The sequence below is a fragment of the Ctenopharyngodon idella genome, chromosome 2 (assembly GCF_019924925.1).
Source record: "Ctenopharyngodon idella isolate HZGC_01 chromosome 2, HZGC01, whole genome shotgun sequence".
NCBI classification, from domain to species: domain Eukaryota; kingdom Metazoa; phylum Chordata; class Actinopteri; order Cypriniformes; family Xenocyprididae; genus Ctenopharyngodon; species Ctenopharyngodon idella.
Window position 1 is genome coordinate 27,103,871 of NC_067221.1, and position 24,208 is coordinate 27,128,078.

Genomic DNA, 24,208 nt, shown 5'->3' on the forward strand with positions numbered 1-24,208 from the left:
CACTGCAACGGTTCTGCCAGTAGTGGGCACTCATGCAACGACGTACATCCGAGTCAACGAGACTGAGAGAAGTTAGCGAGGGAAGGTCATAAAAAGACGAACTGGAAAGCCTATGAGAGCTCTCGGTGCGATTCTCGGCCAGACTGAAATCACCCAAAAACGGTACTCCACAGAACATGACTTGACGCTGACTGGACCAGCCTATATCCAGAACAAACAGTCTAGAGCAGTGATAGCTAGCGTAACTCTGTGGTTGAATGTGAATGAAAACATCCGTCCCTTTCTCACTTTGGTGGTGCGTTGCCCTATCGCCCTAATGAAGAAACCGCCCCTGGTGTGTCACCGTGATGGTGGTTAGTGTTTGTGTGAATGACTCTTTCAGTATACTAGTATAATTCAACTTGTGGAAAAGCTGTTTATGATGAACTTCATGATTTTTTATGTGGCTTCTTCTTTTACCACCTGCATTATTATGGTGGTTGTCAGTATATGTTAAAAGTACAAAATTGATTGTAGTAAAGGTGAGCGTTGTTGGATTTACAGGTTTTTTGATGTACATGTTTGTAAAATAGTTTTATATTACAAAAATTTACTGATTGTTCTGTCATATCTTTACATTTTTACTGTAGTTTTTTACAGAATTATTCTGGCAAGGATTTTTTTTTTTTTTTTTTTTTTGGAAATACAACAGGATTTTTTTTAAAGAAGCTGCAGTGTTCAGTGTCTTTGTTAGCATTTGCACCTATCATTGAAGCTGGTTCAAATCAATGCGAGTAGACACGTAGAATGATAAATAAATAAATAGGCCTACTGAATGCCTGTAAATACTACATAGTCTGTCATCTCAAATGTGTTTTGATTGTTAATAATTTCAATGTTTGTGTGTTAGATCCTCCAAAGAGTGTCTCAGTGTCCATCAGTCCATCTGGTGAAATAGTGTCAGGAGATTCAGTGACTCTGAACTGCAGCAGTGATTCAAACCCTCCTGCTCTGAACTTCAGCTGGTTTAAAGGAGGAACGTTTGTAGGATCAGGAAGAATCTACAGCATCTCAAAGATCAGCTCTGATGACAGTGGAGAATACAAGTGCAGATCCATCAATAAACATGGAGAGAAATACTCTGATGCTGTGACTTTAAACGTCATGTGTGAGTTAATGATCATCTGCATTTTGTTCACATCTAAATTCATAATGTTCTAATATTTGTTGTGAATTTTCATTTTTGTCTGTTATTAGACCCTCCCAGGAATGTCTCAGTGTTGATCAATGGATCTGGTGAAATAGTGTCAGGAGATTCAGTGACTCTGAGCTGCAGCAGTGATTCAAACCCTCCTGCTCTGAACTTCAGCTGGTTTAAAGGAGAAATGTTTATAGGATCTGGAAGAATCTACAATATCTCAAACATAAGCTCTGATGACAGTGGAGAATACAAGTGCAGATCCAGAAATAAACATGGAGAGAAATATTCCTCTGTGACTTTAAATGTCATGTGTGAGTTAATAATGGTTCAATAACTGTAATAACAAACAGATAAGTAAATAAAAATTCCAATACAATAGAGTTTCTTTTGTCTGTTTTAGATGAACCCAGGAAAATCTTAGTGTCCATCAGTCCATCTGGTGAAATAGTGTCAGGAGATTCAGTGACTCTGATCTGCAGCAGTGATTCAAACCCTCCTGCGCTGAACTTCAGCTGGTTTAAAGGAGGAACATTTGTTGGATCTGGAAGAATCTACAACATCTCAAAGATCAGCTCTGATGACAGTGGAGAATACAAGTGCAGATCCAGAAATAAACATGGAGAGAAATACTCTGATGCTGTGACTTTAAATGTCATGTGTGAGTTAATGATCATCTGCACATTGTTTAAAATTTTCAAATTCATATTTTTCTAATATTTATTGTGAATGTTCATTTTTGTCTTTTTTAGATGGACCAAAGAACGTCTCAGTGTCCATCAGTCCATCTGGCGAAATAGTGTCAGGAGATTCAGTGACTCTGATCTGCAGCAGTGATTCAAACCCTCCTGCTCTGAACTTCAGCTGGTTTAAAGGAGGAACGTTTGTAGGATCTGGAAGAATCTACTGCATCTCAAAGATCAGCTCTGATGACAGTGGAGAATACAATTGCAGATCCATCAATGAACATGGAGAGAAATACTCTAATGCTGTTACTTTAAACGTCATGTGTGAGTTAATGATCATCTACATTTTGTTTACATCTAAATGCATAATGTTCTAATATTTGTTGTGAATTTTAATTTTTGTCTGTTATTAGACCCTCCCAGAAATGTCTCAGTGTTAATAAACGGATCTGGTGAAATAGTGTCAGGAGATTCAGTGACTCTGATCTGCAGCAGTGATTCAAACCCTCCTGCTCTGAACTTCAGCTGGTTTAAAGGACGAATGTTTGTAGGATCTGGAAGAATCTTCAACATCTCAAAGATCAGCTCTGATGACAGTGGAGAATACAAGTGCAGATCCAGAAATAAACATGGAGAGAAATACTCTGATAATGTGACTTTAAACGTCATGTGTGAGTTAATGATCATCTGCACATTGTTTAAAATTTTCAAATTCATATTTTTCTAATATTTATTGTGAATGTTCATTTTTGTCTTTTTTTAGATGGACCAAAGAACGTCTCAGTGTCCATCAGTCCATCTGGTGAAATAGTGTCAGGAGATTCAGTGACTCTGAACTGCAGCAGTGATTCAAACCCTCCTGCTCTGAACTTCAGCTGGTATAAAAGAGGAAAGTTTGTAGGATCTGGAAGAATCTACAGCATCTCAAAGATCAGCTCTGATGACAGTGGAGAATACAAGTGCAGATCCAGAAATAAACATGGAGAGAAATACTCTGATGCTGTGACTTTAAACATCATGTGTGAGTTAATGATCATCTGCATTTTGTTCACATCTAAATTCATAATGTTCTAATATTTGTTGCGAATTTTCATTTCCCTTTCATGGGAACATCGATGCTGCGTCGAACGCATTGGGATCACCTCTGCGTGATTACGTCTTGAGGCACTTGTGAAATCGAACCAATAGGGTGACGGGACGTCAGAGCGGGTGACGTCACAGACCAGGAAACTATAAAGCACTCCTGAGAACAAAGAACACCAGCTTCTGTGTCTTCAGCAAGCGCTCTGTGTTATCGTGTGTCTTATTTGGTGTTGTCTGTCAATTACATATACAGAAACGATCTCTTTTGTTTGAGAACAAGAGTATCAGTGTTACACCACATATATATATATATATATATATATATATATATATTAAAGGCACTATAATGGCGAAGAAAAAACAGCAGTTCAGACTGTGTGCTTCTCCCTACCCTCATCACTTCACTGGTGGGGATACACACGAGCTCTGTGTTGTTTGTATGGGAGCGGAGCATGCCCAGCCATCCCTCGAGGGGGTTGTTTGCGAGCATAGTGATAAGTTTAATATAAAACTTCTCCACTCCCGCCCGGCGCTCTTTGAGGAGGGCGCCACGGCTCGCGTTCCTCGTGGTCGGGTCCCGCTTCTGCCGAGGCAGAGCGGCGGCTCAGATCATGGGGTTCGCAGATGAATCTGGCAGAGGGGTTAGAGACGGGCACCGCCCTTTCTCTGCCCTCACCTGCCAGGTTCAGTGCCATTTCCCAGGTGGAAGCACGCTCTGCGGTTTCTTCCCCCTGGGTTGAGGCACCCGTACTTCACATGTCCAGCTCTGAGGAGGTGGATATTGTGACATCGATCTGAGGACTCGCCACCTCACACACATATCGTGGTTCAAAATCACATGTTTATTATTCTAACATCAAAAACAAATCAGTTGTGTTTGAAAGCCATGATTATTTTGTTTATTTGAAATATTCAGACCATGATATACTTGTCTGATTATTTGCTCGATTTAAGTGTGAGAAATTAAATCAAATATGTTTCTGATTTTGTAAACTTACAAATATTGAAGATATAGTGAACAGCAGTTTGAATCGCGTTCCTCCCTGTGCTACACTACAAAGCGAGTGGGGATACACACGATTTATGTGTTGTTTGCTGGAAGTGGAGCATGCACGGCAGCTCACAGATGACAGCGTTCATTCATAAAAATGTCCCGAAGTGTAAAGGGAAGTATGCACTAGTGGGAGTTTTTAGCTCCACTCCTGTTGGCTTTATTCTCGAGGGAATAAAAGTCTAACGCAAGGCTCGGATCTCGCGTTTGCCGAGGCAGCGCGTAGATTAAGTCTGCATGTAAGGACGCTGAGGCGGCATTAGAATCCATGTGCAGTGTTTAATGTATCCACAGCAAACAAATCCAAAACAGCAGGCAAATAATCGTAAACGTGAGGCAGGCAGAGGTACAAACACAATAAGGCAGTCCAATCCAGGCACCAGAACAGTGGGCAATCCAAAAGGCAGTAAACAGGTGAAACAGGCAATGATCATACACAATAAGGCAAAATAATAGCAATGGGAAAACGCTCGGTAAGGCAGACAGGCTGGCAATACTTCTCAAAGTACAAGGAGCAAGGCCATGCTTAAATGTCCACCAAACAGGAAGTAACCAGTGAAGCAGAAGGAGCGGCATACAGTCAGTACTCGGGAGAGGGCTCCCTCTGCTGGCGTGGCGTTACACTGCAATAAAGAATATACGGCTCGGATCTCGCGTTTGCCGAGGCTGTGCATAGATTACGTGCCCGTAATATATATATATATATATATATATATATAATGTATTTATATATATATTTGGAGGGAACTGAGCAGACGGGAGTTTCCCTTTCTCTCTTTCCCTAAAATCCCTTGTGAGCTATTATGAGCTATAATTCTTTTTATATTCTAATATATTCAGCCTGTTATTCAGCCATTCTTGACTGTTTGTTTCTGGCTGCGTTTAATTTGAGGATTAAATGAAATATTGAATACATTAAATTCCAAGGATTTTAAAAGAAAAGAAAGGAGGCCGGTCTGCCAACCCTGCCACCTCATGTGCTTCAGGGCGCAGCGGTTTCCAGTGATCCTCCAAGAAGAGGAGGGTCGTAGAGTGGTCAGTTCAGATGTTCCCTGCCAGTTTGCCATTTCAGGGCACTGGTCTGACCGTTCATCAAAAAACTGAGGAGGGCCGGTCGACATTTGATTCGGTTGTTCCCTGCCGGTTCGCCACTTCAGGGCACCGAGTCAAATGCTCAAAAAACACCAGAGGCCAGTCTCGAGAAACTAGTTCCCTTATTAGAATTTCTGGTAGAATGGAAACTTCTTCCAAATATTTCTCAATGGGTACTGCTCACAATAGAAAAGGGTAACAGAATTCGGGTCTCGCCCGCTCCAGTTCAACGGGGTCTTCCCTATAGCGGCGGACCCCTTGCAGTCTCTGGTATTGGAACAGGAAGTTCTGATGCTCTTGCAAAAAGGAGCTATAGAAAGGGTTTCTCCTCCCAGCAAGCTGTCAGGGTTTTACAGCCTGTAATTTGTTCCAAAGAGGGTTGGAGGGTACTTTCATGTATCCATCCATCCTCAGCACAGGAGGTTCCTCAGATTTGCTTTCGGGGGTGAAGCTTCTCAATACAGGGTTCTTCCTTTCTGCCTAGCTCTTTCACCCCGCACCTTCACAAAATGCGTGGATGCAGCTCTGGCTCCTCTGAGACTCCAGGGCATTCGCGTGTTGAATTATATCAAAGATTGGTTGATTTTAGCTCAATTTGAGCACATGGCAGTCCAACATCGAGATGTTGTTCCGTCTCACATGAGAAGGTTAGGGCTGAGACTTAATGCCAAGAAGAGTGTGCTTCTTCCAGCTCAAACTACCAACTATCTAGGGGTAGTCTGGGATTCCATCATGATGCAGGCACGTCTGTCTCCTGCTCTGGTGAATTCCATTCTCTCAGCCGTGAATGGGGTGAAATTAGGCCAGTCACGCACTGTAAAACAGTTTCAGAGACTGTTGGGTCTGATGGCAGCTGCGTCCAACGTGATACCTTTTGGCCTGCTGCACATGAGACCCTTACAGTGATGGCTTAGGACCAAGGGGTTTTCTCTGAGGGGAAATCCTTTTTTGCATGATCAAGGTCACGCGGCAATGCCTTCGTGCCTTAGTCATGTGGAAGAAGCCTTGGTTCCTGTCCCAAGGACCTGTGTCGGGGGCTCCTTGTCGTCCCGTAATGCTAACGACAGATGCTTCCCTCACAGGCTGGGGGGCGATCATGAGTGGTCGCTCGGCTCAGGGTCTTTAGGAGGACCATCTACTTTCCTGGCACATAAATCGGCTGGAAATGATGGCGGTATTTCAAGCTCTCAAATACTTCCTCCCAGACCTTAGGGGCCATCACATGTTGGTCTGCATGGACAACATGTCGGTGGTCTCCTATATCAACCACTGGGAGTCTGAGGTCTCACCAGTTGTGTGAGTTAGCCCATCGGATCCTCCTGTGGGCCCAGGGGAAGCTCCTCTCCCTGAGAGCAGCTTATATCCCGGGGCATCAAAATGTGGGGGCAGACATCCTGTCGAGGCAGGGGCCGAGGCCCGGGGAATGGAGACTCCACCCCGAGGTGGTGGAGCTCATTTGGAAAAACTTCGGTTGTGCAGAAGTTGACCTATTTGCTTCGAAAGAAACATCTCTTTGCCCACTGTGGTTCTCTCTGACTCATCCAGCCCCTCTGGGGTTGGATGCCATGGTGCAGACGTGGCTGAGGTTACGTCTGTACACTTTTTCCCCGATTGCTCTGCTCCTAGGAGTTCTGGAGAGGGTTCGCCGGGACAGGGTCCATCTCATACTGATGAGCCCCGTTCCGGCCAACCCGAGTTTGATTTGCAGACCTAGTGTCTCTTCTAGACGGCTCCCCCATGGAGATCCCCATCAGACAGGTCCTTCTGTCTCAAGCGGGCAGCACGATAATTCACCCCTGCCTGGAGTTGTGGAAACTCTGGGCCTGGCCTCTGAGGGGGCTAGGCTCATAGAATCCAGTCTCCCAACTGAGGTTGTCAAGACCATACTCCACTCCAGAGCTCCTTCCACGAGAAAGCTATATGCATATAAATGGAAGTTGTTTTCTACTTGCTGTAGACAACGTCAGCTGGACCCGTTCCACTCCTTTATCAGTCTTGTGCTGCAATTTCAGCAAGTATAAATCTTGGATGGTTTATCTCCTTCTAACTTGAAGGTTTATATAGTGGCTATTTCCGCTTATCATGCTCCAGTGGGGCACTCTTCTGTGGGAAGAGACTCCCTATTTATACGCTTTCTCTGTGGAACCCAGAGGCTGAGGCCTCTGTGCGTACAAACTCTGGCCTGGGACTTGGCTATTGTGTTGGAAGGGTTAGCTGAGGCTCCCTGTGAACCATTAGAAGAGGTGTCTGGGAGATTCCTCTTTCTTAAAACTGTATTCCTGTTGGCAATTTCATCTCTCAAAATAATTTGAGATCTTTAAGCACTTTCGGTTGCTCCCTCATGTTTGGAATTTGCGCCTGGTATGTTCAGGGCTTTCCTTCATTCTAGACCTGGTTATATACCCAAGGTCCCCACCAACGTCCCAGGACCGATTGTACTGCAGGCCTTTTGTCCTCCTCCTTTTATTAATCCGGATCAGGAAGAATGAGCAAGTGGGTGGTCGAGGCCATCTCTCTTGCTTATGAGTCATCCGGGCAGCCTTCACCTTTGGCTGTCTGGGCACACTCTACTAGGGGTATGGCTGCCTAAAAGGCTTTGATCTCGGGGGTTCCCCTCAATGAGATATGTGATGCGGCTGGGTGGTCCTCTCAGCATACCTTCATTAGGTTTTATAACCTTGATTTGGGCTCCACTCCGGGGTCCTCGGTGCTCTCGTCTCGAAGATAACAGACAGGCACTTGGTACTATGGCATAGTTGGGATAGGGTTCCCAATGCGTTCGACGCAGCGTCAATGTTCCCATGAAAGGGAACGTCTCGGGTTACGTTTGTAACCCTGGTTCCCTGAATAGGGAACGAGATGCTGCGTCGCTTAGCCACACTCCCTGCACGCCTGTGAGCGTCTTGCTTCAGCCAAATCAGAAGCTGGTGTTCTTTGTTCTCAGGAGTGTTTTATAGTTTCCTGGTCCGTGACGTCACCCGCTCTGACGTCCCGTCACCCTATTGGTTCGATTTCACAAGTGCTTCAAGACGTAATCACGCAGAGGTGATCCCAATGCGTTCGACGCAGCGTCTCGTTCCCTATTCAGGGAACCAGGGTTACAAACGTAACCCGAGACGTTTTGTCTGTTATTAGACCCTCCCAGAAATGTCTCTGTGTTGATAAACGGATCTGGTGAAATAGTGTCAGGAGATTCAGTGACTCTGATCTGCAGCAGTGATTCAAACCCTCCTGCTCTGAACTTCAGCTGGTTTAAAGGAGGAATGTTTGTAGGATCTGGAAGAATCTACAGCATCTCAAAGATCAGCTCTGATGACAGTGGAGAATACAAGTGCAGATCCAGAAATAAACATGGAGAGAAATACTCTGATGCTGTGACTTTAAACGTCATGTGTGAGTTAATGATCATCTGCACATTGTTTAAAATTTTCAAATTCATATTTTTCTAATATTTATTGTAAATGTTCATTTTTGTCTTTTTTAGATGGACCAAAGAACGTCTCAGTGTCCATCAGTCCATCTGGTGAAGTAGTGTCAGGAGATTCAGTGACTCTGATCTGCAGCAGTGATTCAAACCCTCCTGCTCTGAACTTCAGCTGGTTTAAAGGAGGAACGATTGTAGGATCTGGAAGAATCTACAGCATCTCAAAGATCAGCTCAGATGACAGTGGAGAATACAAGTGCAGATCCATCAATGAACATGGAGAGAAATACTCTGATACTGTGACTTTAAACATCATGTGTAAGTTAATGATGGTTCAGTAACTATGAAATTAAATCCTCTAAATGTAGTCTGTCATCTCAAATGTATTTTGATTGTTAATAATTTCAATGTCTGTGTGTAAGATCCTCCAAAGAGCGTCTCAGTGTCCATCAGTCCATCTGGTGAAACAGTGTCAGGAGATTCAGTGACTCTGATCTGCAGCAGTGATTCAAACCCTCCTGCTCTGAACTTCAGCTGGTTTAAAGGAGGAACGTTTGTAGGATCTGGAAGAATCTACAGCATCTCAAAGATCAGCTCTGATGACAGTGGAGAATACAAGTGCAGATCCATCAATAAACATGGAGAGAAATACTCTAATGCTGTGACTTTAATCATCATTTGTGAGTTTTAAGAATCATATTTTGTATTTCAACCACATACACCTGTTTACTTCCTTATTTGTCAGTATATGTTGTGTTATCTATTCCTGTTAAACACTGGTGTGTGTTTTTGTCTGTATTTCAGCAGTCAGATGTTTCTCGTCTGTAGCTGTTACTGCTAGTGTTGGTGTTTTACTGGGTGGAGCATCAGGTGCTTTCGTCATGTACATTTGGTAAGACGTTCCTATCAAAAATGTACTTTGTATGTATGAAGTGTTACTTTATTACACTTAAGTTAAGTCAGTGGTGTCCAGTCCTCCAGGACAGAGTTTGGACACCCCTGGTTTAAGTGTACACACTGACACATCTTTAAATGTGCTGTTAATTCATCTTTCTTCTGACAGTCTTAATAGAAGGATGAAAAGAAGATCTGCTGTGAAGGAGGTGAGATGATCACAATTATTTACAGTGTTTTCCTGCATGAAGAGATGTTTCCTACAGCCATTATGAGCCGTTCAGAGATATTAAGAGTAAAAGACACAAATCTCGAGTCCAAACACCTGATTATTCAGTTCTAGATCCAGTAAACTGATTTCCATCAAGATCCTCTAAACATTACAGTCAGTACAGTTAGACTGTCAGATTTAAAACATGAACTCACAATGTTTGTGTCCTTCTGTCTCTCCTGTAGGTCTCTGATCCCAATGAAGACACATATACAGCTCTTGAGCTCAAGTCCATGACCTCTGACCTGTACGACACAATCACAGTAAGTGAGACGTCACAGTCAGATGATCCATCACAGATGATCACATGACCGATCTCTCGCTCTCTTTCACACAGACGGTTCATCCCAGAGCTCCTGAAGACTCCTGCAGGACTCTTGATCCTCAGAGCTTTTCTAAACATGAGAATCCATCAGTGAGTGTCTGAACCTGCAGCTCTTCTCAATATAATCAATAAAACTCTCTTCAGCACTAGTGTGATTGTTTTGTGGATCTTGTGAAAGGTTTTATAATGTTGTTGATGAACTTCAGTCAGTCTTTCTTCATCTTATTGTTTGTTCAGATCAACAGGAAGATGCTGCAGTAAGAGGCGGAGCATGAAGGAACCAATCCTGAGTTCTGTGGGCGGAGCCACGGATGATTGACAGGGATCATCAGATGATGATGTGTGATGAGTCACACAAGAGTTTCATTTCTGTATAGTTGAAGAAACATGATGTAACTGGAATTAAATGAAAGTTAAAAGCTGGTGAATTGTCATTGTGTAAATATGTAATGTTAAGTTTAAGTCAGCAGAGCAAAACACCTAAAGTGATGTTCAGTTGTGGCAAAGAAGCTTTTCTCATTTTACAACATTTTCCTGTTTTTAAATCACAGTTGATAATTTTACCCTGAAACACTGAACAAAATCATAATTGTGCACATTCACAATGGAAAATGTATCACTTTTTGCTCTCAAAGTGCTCAGTATTATCAGTCTTTTGTGTTCCTGTAACGTTTCCTTTAAGTGATCAGTTTTATTTGTGATTGTCTAATATGTGCTTGTACAAACCTTATGGGCACAATGATACTGCATACATCGATACTCACAAGCTACTTATTTGGTATTGATTCCATTAAAAATATCTATATTAAAATTATATTAATTACCAAACATGGGTTTCTGCATCACTTTCACATGTTTTCAGTACTTTTTAAATGTTTGCTCCAAAACACCCCTGACATATTTAGCTGGCCCGTGTCACATGACTATGAGAAGTGAGCGTACAGACACACACTAGGGCTGTGTCCCAATTCAGAGGCTGCATTGTTAGTAGGGTGCAGTCGAAGGCAAGTTGTGTCACTGCAGCGCGACGAAGGCTGTAAATCCAAATGCATTTGGAGGAGCCTTCAAACTGGGACAGCCTTCATCACGCTGCGGTGACTAATCTTAATATTCTTCACATTTTTACATCTTGGTGCAAATATTTTTAAATGTGCTGCTCATATTTTTTGCAATAAATTTGTTATTAATGGCCAGTATGTGTATGTACATGTGATTTGCCTTTAAGTGTAATTATTATTTTTTTCCAAAAATTCCAAAAATCACATACCCATTTAAGAAATAATTGAAGTTCAATGCCTCAAACTACCACCAGAGGTCACCATCTCCTGCTAGTGACATCAACCTCATTCACAATCACAATCATTCATCTTCATTCTTCATCATAAAAATAAATAAATAAATAAATAAATAGATAAAAATAATCATCATTATTTTTCTTAAGTTCCAGTAAAGTTGTTTTCTTGTTTAGGAAGGGACACTGATATTTCCATCTTAAAAACATTAAAAACAGTGTTAACCACACAGGCCCGGTTTCACAGACAGGGCTTAGCCTAAACCAGGACTAGGCAATAGTTCAATTAGGACAGTTAAGTAGCTTTTATAAACATACCCTAGAAAAAATAAACATTACTGGTGTGCATCTTGAGACAAAACAATGGCACTGACATATTTTAAGATATGTCTGTACGAGTTGCTTTCAGTTAAAACAGCTCAAACATGCATTTTAGTCTGGGATTAGCTTTAGCCTTGTCTGTGAAACCGGCGGACAGAGTTCTTCACTGTAAGGCTAAAAGTCTTACAGTGTCTACACGTCACGTCACTTCCTGTTTGTTGCTGCCGCGCTGTTTGAGTTAGAGCTCCGTCGAGTTGATTCCTAATTGCTTGTTTTTTTCTCAATAAGAGCTTCTGTAGACGTGTGACAGAAATAAAGTCAGTCTGGTTAGTAATAAGTGAAGCTGGTAATGCTGTTTGTGGAGTTATTTAATCAGATCTAAGACTGTGTCTGAAGAAAGTTGTAGTTTGTGTTCTTATTTCTCTTTCTTTCAGTGCTTGTTCACAGCAGGAGTTTGAATGATTGAAAGAATGTTTCAGGAACATCATACTAACCTTTAAATAACATTCTACTAACATTAAGGAAACTGAACATTTTCATGTTCTTGGAATGTTACAAATCAATGCATTCGACGTACATCCAAAAAGTGTTAAATTACGCGACGTAGTACACAACAACATGACGTTCTACACTACGGCATGACGTACTACGCCACTGAATTTAATGCTTTTTGGACGTACGTCGAATGTGTACGGCTGTCGCGCCGGAAGCTCGTTATTTTACTTTATAAAGTTGTAAATAAGGATAGTTGTCTTACACAAACGCATCGTTGTAACACGATACAACTGGCATAATTAACTTTTATGAATTTCTGTTGAGAAACCATGGAAAAAAAGGTGAATAAAGCTATTTGTCTCGTGTTCTGTGAGAGCTGTGAGTGGAGGGAGAGGAGTGTTTTTGTTCAGCTCTGAGTTTTTCTGAATGTCTGAATATGTTTCTTCATCTGTTTGCCTGTATTGTTTTGACCAGTGCTGTATAGCTGTGTTTTTTTCAGAGTGTTCACTGTCAAACTACGAAATTATTTAAATTTGAATTTCTAAAAAAAAAAAAAAAAAAAAAATGCTATTATTTTATATTGTCTTTTATTGACAAAATATTTTAGTTTGTCATGTATATATATATATATATTTTTTAATTAAATCAGATAACATTTTTAACTGTCAAATGGTCATGTTACAACGTGCCCCACCTATGGAACATGTTGTCACATTTCCCTTCCCTTCTTTCGGGGGAAAAAAAAGAAAAAAGTATACACTGTTTTAATGAAACAAAGCCAGATATTTGTACCAGACATCTGTGAAATTAATGTTGAACAAAAGAAATTCTCTGAACCCTAAGCAGATTTACACAAACTGAGAAAGTCAAAAAGCGTTGGGTTGTGCCCGCTGATTGGCTCGCTGGATGGATGCTGTGTGAGTCGATTTTGATTTATTGCAAAGGAAACGATGACGCATGAATATAACCCTAATAGTGGCCTTTTTTTTTTTTTTTACAGAAAGTTGTAAGGGAAAATGAGACGCTCGTGGTGCAACACATACCAATGCATGAGGTGACTAAAATACAGCCAACAGATGGCACCGCTTCTTTTTTAATGTGTCTCAGAGACTCCTAAAGACAAAAACAAACAGTAGAACTGCAAGACATACTTACTGTGTTATAGGATTTAATGGATGTAGATCATAATAGATGTGTCGCACCTCTTGGGCAGCATTCATCTTCGTTATGATTTCAACATGGCCAAGGTGTAAACTTTAACCATTTCAGCATCACAGGGTTGGAAACAACAACAAAAAAGCACAAAGAATGGAGTCAAGTAATCTTTATTTGTATCACACATTTCCAAATTCCAAAGAAACAATCTCAATCTCTCTTTTTCTCTTTCTTTTCTTTTTTTTTTTTTTTTATATCTTTTCCTGTAATTCGGGGCTTTTTCTCGAGAGATCTGCTTACTTTCGGTTTCACTTGAGCAGAAAAACAACAGCATTCAAGGTTCAGTGGATTACACGCGAAGGAACAGAAGGGAGGATTATAACATTTGTTTTATGATTTCATGCATAGCATTTCCCATTTTAACAAATGGCAGAAGAAAACTTTCTTTGGCAGAAATATAGTAACACAAAAAAAGGTGACCAGATTTCAGAAATTTACATTTCCTAGTTCAGAGGTCAAAATATCATTGAAATCTCACTTGTTATTATTTATGAATTAAAATACGAGGATGATACATGTTGTATGTTTTTGGTTTTTAATTACCTTTTCAAATTTCATTTTATTTTTCTCCTTTTGGAAATTAATCTTTACTATCCATAATTAGGCTAATTATTTATCATTTTAGGCTAATTTTGAACAGAAAGTATGTTTTTTTTTTTTTTTTTTTTTTTGCAAATGTGACGCAGAACTATCAGAAACTTTAAAATTGTGTGTAAAACAGTCCCACAGCCTGTTCAGGCCCTGTTATGTAGTGCATACAAACAGTATTACTTTAAGATGAATAGTTAGTATGTAAATACTGTCGCGACAATGTAAAAAGCAGGCAGGAAAAGCGTGTCTAAGCGTGTCTAAGGTTCTTTATTTACGGCACAATATGTAATTTTTCGCCACTAGAAGTCGCTTATTCAAAACAAAGGCGTAGCTTGATGACACCTTGATTTTGCGGAATCATGGGAGGTGTTGTCTTCACGTCTATGGCTGGTGGAAAAGAATCCGACAGGACAATCATATTCATGGATGAGCTAATGTTTTAAGATTTATTAACATCAGTGCTGTTTTATCATATTGGATACATTTGCGTGATGAAAGTTGTTATAATGCTATAGTGCATTCGCTCGGAGGCTACTATGAGACACTTGTTTCACACTGCAGTAAGCTAGATCAATATTAGGCATAGTAAATCATGGTACTACTACCTGTCTAATAAAACACATATATTAAAGTGTCATTGGTGTTTTCATGGTTTCTTCAAAATAAAACTGGAAATTGAGGGTAACGCGGGTATGATGTCATTGATAGGCGACGCACGGACACAGCCTATGTCCTGGTTAAAATTGCTTATTTCTCTGGATTTAAACATTGTTGGAATCATTTGGGATAATGTAAGTACACAAGTCAGCAAAATATATAACATTGGTCTAGTGGTTTTGGGATATTTTAATCCAAAAATCGTACATATTGTGCTTTTAAATGAACAGGAAAACACATGAGAATTACTAAACAGCAAACACAACGACTGACAAAACACAGGTGGAACACAAGCACTATTTATATATTTTATTTTATAACCCCTCACACAAGCGTCTGTCAGAGTGGCGTCTGTTGTTCCATGTAAGGTGTAGAGGATGGGTCAATAGTGTAATTATAAATGTAATTACAGAAATTAAGTACAGATGTAATTACATGCATAATTTACAATGTAAAACATGATTATACACAAGAAGTGTATTGCATCAATTTATTAATTTAAATGAAAGTACATAGTAGTTATGATGGATGGATGCACTTTTTTGGACTTCAAAATCAGGAGCACCATTCCTGATTTCCCATTATAAAGCTTTGAAGAGCAAGGATATTTTTTTCTTAATATAACTCCAATTGTGTTCCTCTGAAAGAAGATACATCTAGGATTGCTTGAGGGTAAGTACATCATGGGATAATTTTCATTTTGGGTGAACTATCTCTTTAAGTTCTGCATATAAGTAAATCCTTTGATCACCTGCTTGCCTGAATCATGTTGACACAAAAGAGGACAAAAATCTTTCTGAAAGCAAAAACATTAACCTTCATAATAAGTGTGAAATATCCGGTGAGACGTGGTTACACAATCCTCTTCTCTAAATATATTGAGTAACTATATTTAAATTAACTTAAAGAAAATATATTTCTTTTTCTTTGGTTATAGTTCAGTTTTGTTGTTCACTTGTTGAGGGAGGAACTATTTTTGTAAGTGTGTGTAAAAACAGTGTTAACCTGTCAGTTTAAAGCTAAAGTGCAAGTGTTAAAACAGTCAGTCATTTGGTTGCTGTTGATCTGATGAGCTTCAACACGGTAAGACAAACACATTCATACTTATATAAAAACTGATGATTATTTCTATAGATGAAGCTCATATAACACGATTCCTGACATGAGAAATATCTTCTGTACATCTAATGATCAGTTCATTTACACACACTGATGTTGAGCATTAATAATCTTCAGATGTTCAAAGATCTTACTAACACTAAGAGCTGTTTAGAGTGATGAACATACACTGTTTATGAGTATATGAGTGATGATTTATGATGTATTATAGATATATTTTATGCTGATGTTGGTCAGAATGGCTCCTGCTCTTCCTGTGATCTTTCTGCTCATGATTCACGGTGAGTCTCTGTTTCATTTCAACTTTTGAGGCACTAAAGCAACTAGTTGCTGCTTAATTTAGATATGAAGAGTCTTTCATTTTGTTCTGGAGTTTGTGGGCTGCAGTTTTCTGTGGTATGTTGGTGTATTTCTTTTGAAAGAGGAAGTTTGTGTGAGGCGTGTCAATGGGCTTGTCCATTTTATAAATATCCAATAGTTTTTTGTTATGTCAGTCTTGAACATGAATTGCTAATCTGCCACTCGCTAGTCAGTGTCAGGTGGTTTAGGGGAGGGATTTTCTCACTCATTAGAGCATTTGATTGGACAAACATCAGTGTGTCACCAGATCATCAATATTTTTGGCTCATTTTCTCAGAAGACAATAGGCTTGTTCGAGAGGCATCTGTGCTGTGCAGACCGATCAGCGTATGACATCACCCTGCAAACAAGCCTGCACTGGCCCTTTACGGGCCCACTTAGGGCTGCTGTCTTTATCACATCACGGCACACCACACACTACTAGGCTCATTTGAGATGAGCAAAATTTACACTGAACCAATCATCAGTGATCACTGTGAGATGCATGCCAGTTAGAATAGTGTCCGAGTGTAGTACGACTTGCTCTGATGTCATGCTGACGTATGTCAAAAAACTCATGACTGCGAGGGACAGTTTGACAAAAAGGACAAAAAGCACAATAAAGTTTACATTTCTCAACCGATTTGAATGGTTAATTACTCAGAATCTCGCTAGTTAGAACTTCTACACCGTCATTTTAGCTTTTTTTCTCTTGTGCTTTCTTTTTTGAAGATGATTTGCAGCTCAAAACCTAGTCTCGCGTAGCCATCTGTTTCCAGGCGGACCATTAAAGAACACAACACACGCGTCTCCCGGACATCCTGTATAATTCAGCCAACCAGATGACGACTTCGAAACGAAGTGTTTCCAGTAAAGTGTGCCGTATGCATCAGTCATTCAGCCAACGGTCCATGGGCCCAGGCTGAGACTACTCTAAACCAAACTTATCTGAAGTATTTATCTTAAGGCCCTTTTTATTTATTTATTTTTTTTAATTCGTGTTGCCTCCTAACCTTATGCGTGCTGTTTAACACGCAAATGCTTGCTTTATTATTCATACCACAACAATAAATGTATTTATAGAAATTTTGAATTATAGTAAAAAAGACGTAAAATTGTCTCTTCATTTTAAATGGACAGCAATATATTTAACTGTGTCTGACAACTCAAAAAATATATTTTATTGGGGTCTAAAAACGATAAATATTTAATTATCTATAAGCGTTTACTGTTAGTACACCATAGTTAAAATTTGGGGGGGGGGGGGTACCTTGAGTACCTTGGGTACCTTGAGTACCTATAGAGTAGTATAGCATCCTTCATATCTCCAAAAAGTCTTTAGTTTTATCATATTTATAAAAGATACATACGCTGTCTTTCCGAAAACAGCCTAGCGCCTGGAGGCGTGCCGTGTGAGCCGAGCTAAAGAGTGACGAGCTGTCACAAGCATGCGCAGCTTTTGTGTAGCGATCGTCTGCAAGCAATCAATGGTCAGCTAAACAAATGTATTTAAACACACACAATACACCATTACGTTCGTATTGTTTACATTATATGCACTTAGGCGCCTATTGCCAACAAAACAGACATTTGAAGCAGTTTTACTCACCACCTGCGGTTCCGACTCATGACCGGGATCATTATCGCTGTGACCGCTCCATCTTTCAGTTTCAAACAATCTGTAAATCCAGTGTAGAACTATTTATGAAACCATAAGCCGATCCTGAGGGCTCAAGCAGCCAAGGAAAAACACGAGATCTTCTCCATTGATATTAACCAATAAAAAAGTGATTGGAACTATCAGTTTCTATGGTTATTTTAATGACAAATATCGAGAGCACATCAATGTAATGCATGAGCACAAAACTCTCAGCTCCACTTAACACTGGGTTCTTTGAGAAGCAAGGTTATCTTTCCCTCACAACCAAAAACACACTTCTTTGGTGACATTGTTGATTTCGTGAAGTCCTGTGACCTGTGCAGCGCTGCCGACGACTTCCGTAAGGCCGAACACGTGTTGATGGGCGTGCTCTTGCTCTCTCGCTCTGGTCGACGTGTGCGCGTGCGCTCTTCCGGGAGAAGTGCCCGTACAAGGAATTCCGACCGTTATGACGTCACACAGCCCCATACTCGAAAAAAAAAAAAAAAAACGCAAAATTTATGAGGATTTGGAAGAGTATTTTTGGCACAGAAATACTCCGTCATACGTCCAACTGTTTTGAAACTTTGGCCATGTTTAGCAACTGAACTAAATACATTTATTTCAATTCAAATGGATGGAAACAGATGGAAAAGGATTGGGCTTAAAAAAATTCCTTATTCTGTGGCTCCCTCTAGTGGGCAACATTGATATGATGGCTTGGACCCCTAACTATAAGATCATCCTTAAAGGGCACATATTATTCCCCTTTTACAAGATGTAATATAAGTATCTAGTGTCCCCAGAATGTGTCTGTGAAGTTTCAGCTCAAAATACCCCATAGTTCATTTATTATGGCTTGTCAAATTTGCCCCTATTTGGGTGTGAGCAAAAACACACCGTTTTTGTGTGTGTCCCTTTGAATGCAAATGAGCTGCTGCTCCCAACCCTCTTTCCAGAAGAGGGCGGAGCTTTAACAGCTCACACTTCAGTTGCTCAGCAACAACAAAGCTGGAGAATCTCACGCAGCCAAAATGAGGATTGTCAGTAATGGTGTTCAGCCTTAAATTGTTCAAACCGGAGTCGACACCGATGGAGAGACTCAGGAAGAAGTTGCAACTTTTAGAATGAAACTGGACGTTTCTGAACGGTTAGTGGATAAATTTATGTAGTTGCTGTGAAGTTGATTCAACTCATCCACTAGTATGTGCCGTCATGTTAATCTTTTGTTCAAATCCAGCGTTGAATTGACCCTCGTTTGTGAAGCAGTCCGGCGTAAAATGACGGCATGGTAACAACACTCTACTACAACAACTCTTCCTCTTCTCTAAAGCAGCCTACATGTCCTTACCCCCTTTGTTGTGTGTTCTCGGGGGCAGGGTTTATGTAAATTTTGGGGTTTGTGATGTCACTAGCATAGGAAGAAGCTCATTGTAGTCCCTACCAGCCCTTTGTTGTAGTCCTTAAAAAGTGATTCCTGTAAAAGAAAATCTCTCTCTTTGCATTGAACTTTGTGCGTCGTAACTCTGCAGATGTTGTTCATGCTCAAACAGCAACATTACACACTAACTAAAGTAAAAAAAAAGTCAAATCATAATCAAGGACCCCTTTAAAGGCATCCAAAAATAAAAATTCTGTCATCATTTACTCACCCTCAAGTTGTTCAAAACCTGTCTTTTTTTTTCTTTTTCTGCTGAATAGTTGTGGGGCACCGTTGACTTTAATAGTATGGGAAAAAAAATACTATGGAAGTCAATGGTGCCCCTCAAACATTCTTCAAAATATCTTCTTCCTTGTTCAGCAGAACAAAGAAATTTATACCGGTTTCCAACAACTCGAGGTTGAGTAAATGATGACAGGATTTTCATTTTTGGGTAAACTATCCCTTTAATGGATTAAGTAAACATTTAAGTTACAGCAGTAAAACATTTATAGTACAACTATAAATTGTATGAAATATAAGTGTAATATAAGTGACAAAGTTCCCTCTGTTCCCGGACTCCATTACCCATGATCCTCCTGTTTCCTCACCTGCACTCACTTCCTCGTCATCTCCCCATCATCACTCATCACCTGCACCTGGACCTGATCATCCACACACCCTTTATCATGGACTCACTCCCTGCACTCCTTGTCTGTTCTTATGTTAATCTAAGTGTGTAATGTGTGTTTCTCCTTCATTGTTATTAAATACCCTTTATTGTGGATATCCGTATACGCTTCATCTCTTCAACGCCATACACCCGTAACAATAAGGACAGATGTAATTTTATTGTATAGCATGCTATTATTATTATTATTAATAAATAAAATAGCAAATAGTATAATAGAATAAAATAGCAAATAGTATATATAATATAAATAAACAACAAACAGACATAACCCTGACAATAATATAGTCAATAAAATAAAAATACCAAATAAAATAGAGAGTAGTGAATAGTACATCATGTTGTCACAGTCCAGCCTGGTCTCATTGTTAATACGTGGGTATTAATACGTAACTTTCAAAGACACAAAACGTACATTTTTGTACATTTAGAAAGGTGCTAAAACGTACAATATTGACGAATCTTATCATGTCTTAAAGATATATGTATAATTTCCCTTTTATCGTTTTGTAGATAAATGTAAGATCCCTAAACCCCATCCCGAACCTAAACCTACCCATTTTATACAGAATGTTAAAAGAATAAAACGTAATGGGTAAATGTGTAGGAAAATGACAATTTTAGTGAAAATATAACATTAAAACGATATTTTGAGCCACTAATCCTACACCTACCCCTAAACCTACCCATAACCATTTCTTTAAACTACCTACTAATATAAATAAAAGAATAACAGACAAACAAGCGTAATCACAATATTTTTTTTTTTTTTTTGCGAAAATGTCAAAAGTGGTACCAAAAGTAGTTCAAATGATGATGAGTTCCAGTCATAGTCCTCTCTGGCGGTAATAGTTTTTTATAGGGTACAGAGCAGAATTTAATTTATTAATCCATGAAAATATGATAAATCCGGCTTCTCTCCGTGAAGGCGCGCACTCATTTCAAATGTCAATCCACTGAAACACGGCATGTCGCAATCTGTGACGAAGCAGGTGAGAACCAATGAGCGTTCGATATCAGTGCCGTAAACCATGTCGTAACGCTTCTCGAGGGTGGCGCTACTTTCAAATTTGAATCAAAACGAGCGCGAGCTTTGACTGTGACGGTCCCTGTTGCTGAGAATGAAGATGAAGATCAATGGATAAAGGGCTGAATTTGGATCTGTTCCTTACAAACATATGGATTCTAAAGATTTGGAGTACAGCGAACAAATAAAATGGATGTGATTTGTGAATTTGTGTTGTGCTTTGGTGTATCTTATGGTTGTATTGTCAGTCACTGCATAGGAGAAAACGCCTTCTGTGTCGAACAGCAAACAAACTAAATATTACAAGAACGTTAAACAATTACAGAAATTTTATTCATTTTACAGTTTCAAAGTGTAGTCTTGTTTAACATCATGTAATCCTCCGAAACGAGTTTGCAGCACAAGTCATGAACAGAAATGTTATTTCATATTAAGTAGATGAGTAAACTGCTTTCAATAAATTCGACTAAAAACAACATTAAATCATTAAAGCCACGATTTTAATATTAATACATGGGAATTCATATACATTCACACTTTACGTTACATGATTTACGTTTTTATTGCTGTTAATACGTAAGTATTTTTACGTTGTAGTCCTTTAAGTACGTCAATGTTGTACGTTTTTGTGTGTATGAAAACGTGAGTAAATGTACGTGTGGTAGAACCACAATTTACGTAAAAATATACACGTTTTCTCATGAGATCACGTTGCACAGTCACCAGCTGGTGTGCCCAGAACAGCCACCAGAGGGCCCTCCTCCCCAGACCTCTGTTATTCAGTCATGGACTATATTCCCCATAATCCTTTGCCCGGACTCATCAGCACTCATTGCATTCAGCTGTTGCTCATTAGCCTCCTTAACTCTGTCTATAAGCCTGGTTTACTCATTCATTCTCTGTGAAGTTACACTCAGACTTAAATGTGAAAGGTAATTCCCTGACAAATGGTTTGGATTGTGCGGCGGTTTGTAAAACCTCAAAATAGTCCGGGATCTTTTCTTCAGTCCACTTATAAGAGTTACGGCAAGTTGTTCGTAACAAAAAACAGAGACCTGTCTTTGAGGGGGAGAGTATTGATTATCAAAGCAGAGGACATCTCCAGACTTACATATGCAGCACTCTCCTTAGCAGTTAATAATACTTATTATTGGAAATAAATGCAATGATGAAGTATGCATTGATTTCTTCTGTGGAGGCAGAGTTTCACCTATCTATAAACACATTCCAGTCGTTCGCTGGGCCTGGTGTCAATAAAAGCTTTTATTGGACTAACAAGGAAGTTTTCAGTTCTGAAACTTACAGGATATTCTTATAGTACGATGACCTCTTATATATCAAAAGCTCAAGGAAAAGTTGATTTCTCAGTTCATGATCCCTTTAATGCTTATTAGATTAAACAACTGTGATGTATTGTTCTCTTTTTGTTTGATTTAAAACTCTGATATCATGTTTTTATGTGTTTTATTTCATATAGAAGATCCAAGAGCTGATAGACATGAAATAAAAGCCAAAAAAATCTCTTTTTGATATCATTGATTCTTTAAATCATCGCTGATTATTTTCTTGGTCCTAATTGTCATGTGTCTGATTATTTGATAGTGCAGGTTTATGACTGACTACTTTATTCTGTTTTCACACTTCTGTCTCTGTGTGTTTATTTCTGCAACATCCTCCATCAAAGATGATGAAGTAATTCACACTGAGATCATTTGTCACTCAATAGATTCTGAGAAGATGAGCTTATATTTCCTGTAATGAGATGCTGTTTTCAAATATTAATAAAATATTGACATGTTTTCATGGTACAGCTGATAAAACAACATTTTCATCTTGATGAATTCTGTGTTTCAGGGGTTTCTAGTGCTGATTGGGGTGTGAGTTACAGTCCTTCACACATCTGTGCACTAAAGGACTCATCAGTGATAATGAGCTGCAATTATACATACCCTACTAGATATCAGATCATGAGAGTGTTCTGGATCAAAGGCCCTATACAAGAGGGTGTAGAGCTTAAAGATCTGTCTGAGGACCCTGAATACAGTCAGAGGCTTCAGTATCTGGGAGATAAACAGCAGAACTGCACCATCAGACTGAGTCATGTGACACTGAATGATTCACACGAGTACTATTTCAGATTCATCACTGATAAAGATGTGAAATGGACTGGCACTCCAGGAGTGACTCTTACTGTCACAGGTGACTTTCATGAGGTTTCTCTCTTCTTCTGTGCATTATGTTGAATAATAATCAGTGTATGACAGCAGCACTAGATATAATGTGTGTGTTGTGTTCAGATCTTCAGGTGGAGTCTCCTGAGAGAGTGACAGAGGGAGATTCAGTCCGTCTGACATGTAAAAGCAGCTGCACTCTGACTGACAGAGCAACATTCATCTGGTACAGAAACTCACAGCCATTAACTGAGAGAAGAGACAGAAACAATGAACTCCTGCTGCAGTCAGTCAGAAGAGAGGATGCAGGCAGATATAGCTGTGCTGTACACGGACACAATCACATCTCTCCTGCTGTTCAGCTCAATGTCATGTGTGAGTATGAAAAGTCTGACATGGTAATACAAATGTTGTAAAGACCTTTACAAATGCAGTATTTCAGAAATATATAAAAATCCATATCAACTAAATAACTTTATATATGAGTGTAATTGTAACTATAAAATATTGTAAAAATGTTACAAAAAAAATTGCTAATAGGTTATTTCCCGTACTATATACAGGGAAAAAGAAACAAATCAAATTAGAAATACAGGACTGAATGTAATTGTTAAATAACCATTTAACAAGTGATATAATTAAGAATATATCATTACTGCTTAGCTACATGGAAAGTTCAGCATTTAAAGTATGCCATAATGTAGGGCTGGACGATATGGACAAAAAAATCATATCTCTGTATTTTTGTACTAAATGGCGATGTATAATCTCAGTATTTTGTACATTTTTCTATTTGAATTAAACAAATCTTTATTTATGTAAAACATGTTATTTCACATCCTGCCCAATATTGCCCTACAAACAATGTTCATATTGAAGGCTATGAAAACAATCATATTGAATGTGACCGTGTAGTCTGTATGCTATAGCTATTATGTGCAAAAAAGGGGTCAAATCACATTAGGCCTATATTCTAACATTGTAACATCACAATCTAAAAACAAAATAATGCTTTTTAAAGCAGAAGTTAAATTCACTAAACTAAAAATGAAAATAAATAAAAACAAAAGCACAGACTAATTATTAGGTTATTTTTATTACCCTACAACAGTCACTTTACAGTTACTGCTATCATAAAAATACACTTAGTTGTAGGTTTGAAATTCTACATATGGCATATTTATGTTCAACAAGAACAATTATTCAACCATTTTAGCAAAATGTATATT

At 39.3% G+C, this 24,208-nt stretch overlaps 1 protein-coding gene and 1 long non-coding RNA gene across 2 annotated transcripts in view; one reads left to right on the plus strand and one right to left on the minus strand.

Moving 5' to 3' along the window:
* The window catches only part of LOC127503734 (uncharacterized), a 63,557-nt gene extending 50,277 nt beyond the window's left edge, over positions 1-13,280 (minus strand). Inside the window, exon 1 of the long non-coding RNA XR_007927178.1 lies at positions 13,266-13,280. This is a non-coding gene — a long non-coding RNA (uncharacterized LOC127503734). The remainder of the gene's footprint in view (positions 1-13,265) is intronic.
* Positions 1-24,208, plus strand: part of LOC127503399 (sialoadhesin-like) — a 200,278-nt gene that overhangs the window by 149,418 nt on the left and 26,652 nt on the right. Inside the window, exons 7-12 of the mRNA XM_051877118.1 lie at positions 1,581-1,838; positions 1,930-2,187; positions 2,277-2,534; positions 2,627-2,884; positions 8,225-8,482; positions 22,663-23,007. Coding sequence (XP_051733078.1) covers positions 1,581-1,838; positions 1,930-2,187; positions 2,277-2,534; positions 2,627-2,884; positions 8,225-8,482; positions 22,663-23,007 — 1,635 coding nt within the window. The remainder of the gene's footprint in view (positions 1-1,580; positions 1,839-1,929; positions 2,188-2,276; positions 2,535-2,626; positions 2,885-8,224; positions 8,483-22,662; positions 23,008-24,208) is intronic.